The sequence below is a fragment of the Neltuma alba genome, unplaced genomic scaffold, assembly GCF_004799145.2.
Source record: "Neltuma alba isolate B1F8T4 unplaced genomic scaffold, ASM479914v2 tig00010684_pilon, whole genome shotgun sequence".
Classification (NCBI taxonomy): domain Eukaryota; kingdom Viridiplantae; phylum Streptophyta; class Magnoliopsida; order Fabales; family Fabaceae; genus Neltuma; species Neltuma alba.
Window position 1 is genome coordinate 1,743,123 of NW_021635524.1, and position 11,218 is coordinate 1,754,340.

Genomic DNA, 11,218 nt, shown 5'->3' on the forward strand with positions numbered 1-11,218 from the left:
AGATAAATTTTCTGAAGCAGTTAAATTGATAGGATACAGAAAAAATTCATTCGCTACTGCACCAGTACTCAGTGTAATTCAAGGATAATCAGGGAAGTAAAAAATTTGGCAAAAATGCCTAGCCCAATAGGCCCATAATTCACGTCTAAATTGGCCCAAAATAGGGGAAAAATAATTAAATAGAAAATAAAAAGAAAATAGTTTCTAGAAGGGGGGAAAAAAGGAATAACCTTCTTGATTTTTACTTGGCTTAGAAGATGCCACTTGTCAAGCTATGAATAGAGAGGATTTTGACTTTGAAAAATTCAATTTTAATTGAATTTATTTTCAAAGTGGAAATTATGCAAGATTGCATAAGAAGTTGACACCTAAGCATGGTAATTAGGATGAACTTAGATGGCAAATGGCTAAAGCTTGGCTTATAGATAGCCCTCCCACCCCTCACATTTCAACCAAGAAGAGAACTATAGGGGAGGTTATGTTGCTCGTGAGTTTAGAGAGACAAAAGGCTATTTCTAGAGAGAGCAAGTCCACCTAAGATCAAGGAATCACTAAGGTGTGCTCCTAAGCTTTTTGTGATTTATTATGGGCTTTTTTTATGTGATTTTATGTTGATTTGAATGGTCATTTTCTAAGGAGAAATGATGCCCAAAATTTCAAAAATTTGAAAGGAATTGATGAAGGGATTGAAACATAGATTAAACCCTTAAAAATGATTGGATTTCATTGGTTTTGATTGAGTTTTGGAAAGAAAATCCAACTTTATGTTGATGATTCAATTCAGCCAAAGAGAGAAAATATGGTTAGAGTTGGATTCAATTTAACTTGATGCTTTCAATACGTTTAAATGATGAAATGGTGTAGAAAAACACCAAGAAAGAAAGCTTGGAAGCATTAAAATTGAAAATGAAAATTGTGCTTTCCAAGGGTACCCTATTCGGCCAAAATGAGATCTTTAGGGAGGAATTTGATTTTCATAAATCTAAGTAGATATTTGAATTTTACATTAAAAAATTATGTAAAAATAGTAAGAGATTTAAAGAATTAAAGTTGTAACTAATAACCCAAAAAATCAAAGAATTTGGGTTTAAGGGTTATTTGATCAATGTTTCGGATAAAATAATAATTTGTAATGCCCTATTGTGCTATCAATAGGCCTAGCATCCAATAAGAAGAAGAATTCCTCAAGAGAGGAAGAGCTTAAAGGAAAGGATAAAGTTTGAAAGAGGTAGCTAGCAATTATCATTTTAATGTTGCCTTGCATTGTATTTATTGCTTTATGTTATACTATGTTGCTATGCCATGATGTGAATGAAATGATGATGTTATGTGATGTATAACTCCATGCATGTAATGCCTTGGCTTATGCTATGTTGAGTGTTATGAATGAGAAGTATGTTATGTCCCTTCCATGGCATGTGCATTAAGTGAAAATATGTATTAACAAGTTCATTTAGCATAAAATGCTTTGCTTGTGTGATATTGTGAATGTAGTACTATGCTACTAAGATTCCCATGAATCTTACCCCTCATGTTTAACAAAAACTTAGGGCTTTCATCTTCACAAGAAAACAGTAAGGAGATGGTCAATGCATGAAGGAATTATAATTGCAATGGCACTTTATGGTTTGAACCATTTCATGCATTTTTGAGGAAGAATGTAAACAAATATTTTGTGATGACTCTACATGACTACTTTGTGAAATTATATGCTAAGTATGCTATTAAAAATCAACTATGTGGTTGATTAATTGGTATGCCAAGTTAGAGGTTTAATTATGTAAAGAATGGATAGATGGGGATAAAAGTCAACTGCTTGAGAGAAAATTTTGACCGACGTGAATCTAAGCAATTGAAGGAGTTAATTCACGAAACTTTTTAGATCAATAGATCTTATTTTTTTTCCTTTAAAATGAGTGGTAATACGCCTCAAACAGATAACTGTGTAAGAAGTTATGCCTATTCAAAATTAGGCAAAAATATTTAAAAAATTAGAAAATGACCAAATGAACAGTACTTTTTGAAATTAAAACTAGGCTCAAATTTGAAGACAATGCGTCCAGAGCTTACTTTTCCTCAAGAGATATTCTAAAGAGCTTCTAGTGGAACTTAGAATCACTCAATTTCAATTTTTTTAAAATTAGTTATGAATTTTCAAAGTTTGGCCAAATTATGGGTTGCTGTTAATAGTAATCCGTGAGCAAAATTTTTCAAACTTCATTTTTTCAAACTTTTGGCTATCAAATGTGAATCCATTTATCTCTAATTGGATGGTCATTTGGTAAAAAGTGAAGATGTTACTGTTGTTATAAATCTCAACACTAAAATAACCAAAACATTCATTAGATATAAGGGAAAACTGCAATTGAACAACTGAGAAAATAGTGATAGTATTTCATTGCAATAATACTTGAAGAAATTCATCTAAAATCATTTTACAATTGAATGTATTATAAAGAAGTGTAGCTAACAATTATTCCAAAAAGAAAATTAATGAATATGCAAGTGTAACAATTATTTTTTTGAAAAAATTGCCAAGACCTCATTAACATGAGAACACGAACAATAACAATTCAGTTGTTGATGAGAACCATCTTAAGATATATGATCATATGTTAATTCAAGGCATGACAATCTCCCGCACAAACCATTCTGCAATTGTTTCACAAGCTAATCCTCATACAGATTCATAACAGAAAACTACATAAATTACATAGAAGGAATTTTGAGATCTATTTCCTCCATGCCTTCATAGGTCCAGGGAGAACGACATTGATGCCTGATGGAATATGACCCGCAAGCGAGCAAGAGTCAAGAGGGCACAAGTCTTCTTTGGCAAGAGAAAATTTGAACAACACGATCTGAGGCGTAGAATCGTTTGGAATAACCAGTTTGGGAAAAAAAAAATAGCTTTCTTTTTTTACGTGCTAACTCACAATCCGATCTGGTGCTTGCAAAAATGTCAGATCTGATGTGGCACTTGTATGCAAGGAGGGACTTAACGGAGAAGGACAAATTAGTTATCCAGCCCTTGTGTTAAGGACCAGAGATAGTAAGTTATTGAGTAATTTTAAAGAATTTCAACCCAAAAACTGAAATGGAAATATTTATATTGTATATATTATAAAATATGATGTACATATCATATAGTTGGCATTATTCTTATTAAGTAACTTTTATATAATTCCATTCTATTTAGCTCACAAGTACAATCATTAATGGATACAAGAGACAAAATGTAACATGTTATTATTATTTAAATAACCCAACAATTACAATACTTCATTGGTACTTCTTATAACTTGGTAACAAGGATGGGTGCTCCATATTTTGGCTTCAGGAGCATGTTGTAGGAAGGAAAATGGCGATAATTAGGCGAAATAGAGAAGGAGAAGTTAGACAAAAGAAGACAGAGCATTATCTTTGCTTCTGTCAATGCAAAGTTTTGGCCTAAACATATTCGACTTCCAACTCCAAATGGCATGTAAGCATTTGGATTCTTACATGCCTCTGAAACTCCCCCCAGAAATCTTTCAGGTTTGAACTCTGTGGCATCTTGTCCCCAAACATCTGGTTCTCTGTGCAATGCTTGGATGAAGAATTGAATGATGGTTCCTTTAGGAACCATCAATTCACCTAATTTGATCTCTTCTAATGCCTCCCTTGACACTATTATTCCAGGTGAATATAGGCGCAAGCACTCTTGAATCACCATTGTTAACTACCAAATAACAATATTGTTAAATAAATTAGTCTTACGACTCAATGTAATCAGAAAAACATAACATTACTTATCTTGATATGAAAATATCCATATTGTATTCTACTAGAAGGAAAGAAAAGTACTAACTTGTTTCAACTTTCGAAATTTGTCCATATCACGAAAGCAATATGTCGAGATGTTGGGATAGGTTTCAAGAATCTCAGAGCGAAGACGTTCTTGCCATTGGGGATGGGATGCTAAAATAATCAAAGTCCACATAACTAATACAGCTGTGGATTCTGAACCTGCAAAGTATATGTTCTTGCACATATCCACAATCAGTTTCTTGGCTTCATGTTTGTGCCTTAGCTTCTTCAATATGCCCCATCCACTATGATTGGCATCAGTGGTACTATCAATAGTTATTTGTAACAAGTCCTTTTGGTTTTGATTTACATTATTCTGGTTATCTTGCTCACGATCTTCGACCACTTTTAGTATTAGCTTCTCTATCTCTTTCTCCAACCTCCATATTTCTCTGTTTCCCTTGGTAGGAAGATATCTAAGCAGGTGCATATAGGTACTTATTATTATATTTGAGTTAATTAAATGGAAATGGATGTAGGAAAGATAAAGAAATAATGCAGAAATTAGTATAATTCAATTTAGCTCTTTTTACTTGGTTGAAATTCATTAGTAAGTTGCCTAAGTTTCTAGGTTTGATAATAACTGATTCAATAATTTCATAAGTTAATGGGACTATATTGCGTTATCAATAATGAATAAAGGCTAAAAGTTTCATAGCATGCAAGTTGTTATAAGGTGTTCAATTTTCCTAATTCTTTTATGTCAGATTTCTCTTGTTTGCATTTTAGAGAGAGGATTATGAATTACACATGACAAATTACAAATAAATATGAAGAAAGCTATTAAATGAAACCTGAGGATTGAAAACCCAAAAGGAAGGGTTGGTCTCGCCAATGTTGATTGCAAGGATGCAAGTTTATCAAAAATTTGAATTCCTTGAACATATGATCTACCAAAACAAGCTTTGCAAATGACATCAGTTGTGAGTGCTTTCAAATCATTCTCAATCACAATCTCAGCCATTTTCCCTCCATTTTCTCCTATACATCTCTCCCATTTTCTCATGATTTCCTTTGTAGATTCTCCCATGAGATCTACCATATTCTGTAAATTCCACAAAAAACAAAAGTTAGGTCACTATTTCATTTAAAAATGTGCAAAGCAAGAATCAGTAGATATTGCTTTCGCTCCCTATTGTAAGGCACCTCTAATTATCACCTCACTGGAACTAAGGAGAGGTGGTCAAGTCATTGAATTTGTTTTTGAAATGAAATAAATTTTCCTATTTTACCCATATTTAAATAGAAAATTTCATATTTGTATTACATTATCTGTCAAAGTTAATAACCTGAAATATGGATGATGTTTGGAAAAGTTAATTAAGACCCTATCAAGTGACTTATATATAATAAAGACTTCCATCTCTTTTAGAAGCAAGGTGCCTTGTGAGAAGGATTGGAGGGAGGGCAAAACAGATTTTTTTTTTTATTGTTTTATCCAATTAAACAATGTCAAATGATAGTGTGCCTAGCGAAGGTGGAAACTAACCTGAATCTTGGATAGAAAAAATTGAGGAGCAATAATACTTCGTTGGAAGGACCAATGATTTCCATTAGCCATAAGGATGCCATCTCCTAGCAAAGGCCTCACAACCTTGGTCATAGTAGGAGACTTACCAAGATCAAAGCTCCTTGTTATATTTAACTCTTTGAGAAGTTCTGGATCTCCGACATATAAATGCTGCTTACCCCGAATGGAATACATGTATGTTGGACCTAATCATCACAACATTCATATTCATATACTTACTTATATACACATATTGTGATTAAGATATTGAGAAAGCACACGTGTTTGTGAGCACATACCATATTGTTTCCTCCATTGTTGGAGATATGGAAAGAGAAAACAAAACCATTGATCTGAGATTGAGAATGATATGGAAGATGAGCGATTGAAATAGTGTGATTGGATTCGTTGAATCTCAGAGAGATTGCATTGTGGGAAGGAAGGTATTGGTCCTTTGATCCCTTGCTTCTGAAGAATAGATCGAATTCTTTGAGGTTTCAATAATAGATTCTCCCATATTTTCAAAACTAAGTAGCTTATAGCTATGGCTGCAACTGGCCAAAATATTTCCTTTGTTTGCCATTGCCATCCCTCTTTAGTACCTTCCATCTTAGATTATGTAAGAGGAATTTGGGAGAGTGGGGCTAGAGAGGATTTTGGTAGAGAGGGAACCTTTTTGTTGGAAAACTCTTCTTAACTTACAGTTACAATGGGAGACTCAACCCTATTTGTATGACTCATGAGGGAGTTGAAGACTCAACGCACTCGAAAATGAATTCCAAAGATACATGTATCTAAAATAATTGTTATTCATGTTCTTTTATTAGCCAATATCGTTATGCATGTACTTAATTAATAATTATCCAATGATTCATGCATTTAGAAAGGTTCATGAATTAAGTATTTAATAATGGTGTATAAATTCAATCATCCTTTGTAAGTTTATATATAAATGGAGAAAATGCACAATGTATATGTCATAAAGTCAACAATTGCATACGAATCCAATACACGCATACTAGCCTAACCGAGAATTGTTCTAAAATAATTATAGAAAGAGTAAAATACTCTAACTGCCCCTCTATTTTATCTAAATTATAGAAACCTCTCCTATTTGAAAATGTATATAAACCTTTTTTAAAATTAAAATACATTTTATATAAACATCTGATGTATATTTGAGATTTCATTTTCATCTATTAAACTGTCAGGTGACTGTTAAGTTTAATTTTTAAACTTATATTTTGACCAAAATATATTTCCTTAACATAAAAGTTATTTAAACATTGATATTTGAAAAAAAAGCTAATTTTTGATGACACAAAAATAATTTTAAAGCATGTATTTTCAAATTTTTAACATGCATAAAATTTATTAATTTTGATTATGTTATAAAATTTTATAATTTTAATTTTTCACCTCATAATGAAACTTATTTATTTAGGTTTCTTTTGAATGGCTAGAAAATATATTAAATAAATATTTTTTCATCATATAATATAAATTGTCTAAGTTTGAGAGAGTACTATAGAAATCATTTAAATTTACAATTTAAGAATTTAGTCTATTATTATTTATTTAAAGAATTAATCAAATTTCCACTCAAAGTTTTTATGTCTACATTAACTAAATTAATTTATTTTCGATTCCAATATGACAGAAACACTAAACAAATAACTGTTTGTAAAAATAGAAAAATAAAATCAAGGAAGAGGAAACATTTTTAATTCTTTAAAAAATTTTAATCAAAAGTTAGGGATTTAGTATTATAAAAGCTAAATTAATGAATAAAAAGTATTTTAATATGAATTTTAATTCAAAAATATCTTTTTTAGAATATTCTTAACGAAGTTAACGGTTTAGACTTAAGTATTTATTTTCAAAATAGAGAGGATATCATTGTAATTAGGACAAAATGTAAGGGAAGTTAAAGTATTTTACTCTTATAGAAAACTAGAATTCAATTTATTCAAATTGATTATAAATGTTTTAAATTTATTAAATAGTTGTATTTTTTTTAATATTCATAGCTTGCCCATATTCCAATTTTCTCTAGTATTAATGGAGGCACTTAAAGGAGATTTAAACGATTAATCACCTTCCCAATTAAATGTACAATCAATACGAAGGGGCCGACACCATGAAGCTATGCTGAAGTTTATCGTCTAGCTATATTTTTGCTACAGTCTCTCTCCCTAAGTTAAAAGTTCCTCATAATCGATGAGTTGGGTGTTTTATGAGGAGAATGAGGCAACCATTGAACCACTCTTCCAGCTCATTCCTAGTGTGGTTATGAGAGGCAATGCGTGAGCATTAATATAGAAAAGCCTTTTAAAATTGGTTAAAATAAACTTTTTCATGACTGTTTTGAGAAGGACATTAGAAAGAGACGGTGGGCAATTGGGGAGGAAGATCTATGGCGTGGAGGCAGATTTGGCTGGTTGGAGTGGGAGTAGGACATTATAATAGGCCAAATCTCTTTTGATAAGAGAGTTGGGAGGTATTCTATTTGTGATGTAGGGGCTGAGGATCTTTGTTAGGTACCTCCAAGACCAATGTCATAGCCAAAATTGAAACTTGGGAGTTCTGGATCAATGATAGAGTGGGGGATATTGACGGATGGAACAAAAGGTGGGTAGGGTCAATACACATGATGATGATGATTGAATGGTTTCTAAGGATTAGACATGGGTCTGCAGGGAAAGTGGAGGGGGAATAATCTTGAGGGTTTGACGATTCAAGTAAGTCAGAATATGAATCTTGTCCCTTGTTCCTTGTATGATTTTGCTTTGGCTATCTGTTTGCATGTTTATTTAAGCTTAAAGGGAGTAAAATCATTGATGACTTTGAAATGGGTTCCTTCTGAAATCATATTGATCATTGTTAATATTTTCAAGAGAATTATGATGCTTGTGGATGACTCTGATTGCATTCTACTAGTGTAAGTTGCTTCCAAGGTTACACTTTAATCTTGGCAAAGCTCAGTAGCTGTATAGAGTTAGTTTCAGTGCTCATCACTTTGATGAGCACCCTAAACTCATCGGATTTGGATAGTTCATATCTCATTTGGATGGTCTAGATCTGATTTTTTTAATTTGTTCAAAATAATTATTTTAATTAGTATAGAATCTAAAAGAGAGACTATCACATCCCACAAAATTTAACCCTAATAATAGGAATAAAAAATTAAGTCAAGGGCCAATAGGGAAAGTAGATTGGTTAACGAAGCCAGGCATAACATAAAATCCAGATAGGGTTCGGAGTGATATTTTTTAAATTATCGATCCAGAAAGGAAAAAATGGAAAAATTACAAAAAAATTCTAGAAAATTCCTGAAAAATAAAAAATTAGTAAATTAGAGATTTTGGAACCCCATTTGAGGCTCTAAATGTGAAAATAAAATAAAAATACTACCTCCGGTCCTTAATATAAGATTTTGTTTGACTTTTATTTTGGTCCTAAATATAAGACCCCAATCCATTCTCTCTCATATTTATACATTTTTTTTTCCAAAGTAACCCTTCTAACAATAATAGTTCTAATCAATACACTTGATTTGCAAGGATATTTTAGGAAAGACAACACCTATTTAGGACAAATAACTAACTCAACTTACTTCTTTAATCTCCTCAAATTAGTCAACTGGCTCTTATAATTAGGACCGGAGGTAGTAACTTATTATAGAATTTTCTGAAAACAATAGTTGTTCAGGAAAAATAGTGAAAACTAAGTAGAAATAATTATTTTAAATATGTAGAGGCCTCAAAAAATTTTGAAAAAAATATGGAATAATTATTTAAGAATTCATCTGAGTTTATAAAATTATTCTCAGGCCCTGGAAGTACAAGAATTAATTTTAGATTATTTATTGCCAAAATCTTATTAGTAAAGTTCGATTTTAGAGAAAATTCAAAATAAATAGTTGGAGGTTAAGATAAATTTTTTCAGGAGGCTTTCCTATATTAAAAGGGAGTTTTTGATGGAGAGAAATGAATTTTTGGAGACCCCAGAACTATTTTTGAAAATAGTAACTGAAATAGTAAGTTTTGGTTAGAAATTAACATTTGTGATTGGGTCATACTTCCTCTTCCTTTCTAATAAGTTTTGAGATTCATATTAGGCCGAGAAAGCCCAAAAATTTCGTGCAGCCATGGTCCATTATGTAAAGAGAGATTAAGTCCAATTTAAGCCCAACATCCAAAAGAAAAATCAAGAAGAAAGGACACTTGGCATGATCTGAAATTTGGGGGTTAAGAAAAGGGACACATGGCTCCTCATGTGGTAGAAGATGGCGCCACTTTAGAGGGAGTATGGTCAGATTTTGAGCTCTATAAATACACCCCTAAATATATGAAATTCGACCAAAAATAGACAAAAGAGGGGAAATTCTTTCCAAGTGAAATCTTGCCCTTAAACAGCACCTAAAACCTTCCAAGTCAAAGGAAAATCATCAAGCTTCAAGCAAGGATCTATTAAGGCATGTCTAAGCTTGATTTTGGTTAGATTTAAGGGTTATTTTGGTTGAAATTTCATGACAAAACCTAAACCCCTATGCTGTGATTTTTTGGTTACCACGAGAATGAATTAGGGAAGGATAGAAACCATGAATATGAACTTGAAATAGCATATTTAATTGATCTTTGGATTGAATTTTGGAAGAAAACCAAAATTAGGGTTGTATATACCCTATTCGGCCACTATGGAATTTTGAGATTGGAGATTGTTTCAATGTGATTTGATGATTCCAATGAGTTTAAAAGGTGTTTTGTATAGGAAAACACTAAGAAAAAGTATTTAAAATCATTAGAATCAAAAATAAAAATTTTAGAACCTAAACCTACCCTATTCTGCCAAATCAGTTTGAAGGGAAAGAAGTATGTTTTTGTTAAATCTGATTTGATATTTGGATTTTATATGAAAATTTGTGTAGGAATGGCTCAAGAAATTGGTTAAAGCAAAGAAGAAATAATTATGTCAAAAATCAAGGAAAAAAAGGGGTTTAATTGAGTTGATGTTGAGCATTAGTGTTTATACTTGGATTATTAGTAATTTGGAATCTATTTATGCTTGGATTGATAGGCATTATACAAAAAATCAAAGAGAAGCACAAATTTCCCAAAGAGGCTGAATTGAATAATTAATCAAAAGGCATCATTGAACTCATAATTTGAATGCTTTCCTACTTGTTTAAATGTGTATATTTTATTTGATCTATGTTGCCATGATGTGATTGAGCAAACTATGTGATTATATATAGAATTCTATGTCGAATTTGCCTTGGCAATATGTTATGAGGAGTGGTATAATGGCTTGATTAATTGCTCTCTTTCCATGACAAATGATATGCACATAAAATGTTGCATGATAATGTTATTTTCATGATAACATAGCATATTTTTACATAGCATAATTAGCATGATAATTATGATTCATTGCTATTGATATTTCTATGAAATCTCATTTCTTTATGTTCAAATATTCACCAACTAGGGGTTGGACCAAGCAAGGACAAAGGAAAGGGGATCATTTTGGGAGATAATTAATTGTTATGCCTCTTGGAACAATGTTTGTAATTATTATGAATTGTTATAAATTATTGTGAATTATTATGTGGGATTAATATATTAATGACCAAAGTTGATATGTATGTGATTATATCATTAAGAAATCATGTTTTGGTATGGGTTATGTGATTGGAATGGTCATATAGAATGAAAAGAGAATAATAACAAAGAATTTCAAAAAAAGGAAATAAAAGTTTACTTTTTAAGGACAAAGTTTGGCCATACAAAATTCTATGCAAATGGCTAAGAATCTGGCTGAAATTTGGCAGGCTTATAGAACGCAGCTTTAACTTTA

General features: G+C 31.6%; 1 protein-coding gene across 1 annotated transcript; it reads right to left on the minus strand.

The window, feature by feature from the left end:
- Positions 1-3,295: 3,295 nt before the first annotated feature.
- On the minus strand, positions 3,296-5,968 carry LOC114758284 (cytochrome P450 714A1-like). The gene is made up of 5 exons (XM_028947315.1): positions 5,962-5,968; positions 5,339-5,565; positions 4,644-4,894; positions 3,851-4,265; positions 3,296-3,721 (listed from the first exon to the last, which is right to left on the minus strand). The coding sequence occupies exons 1-5, from the start codon at positions 5,966-5,968 to the stop codon at positions 3,296-3,298; spliced, it is 1,326 nt and encodes a 441-aa protein (XP_028803148.1).
- Between the last annotated feature and the right edge of the window lie 5,250 nt (positions 5,969-11,218).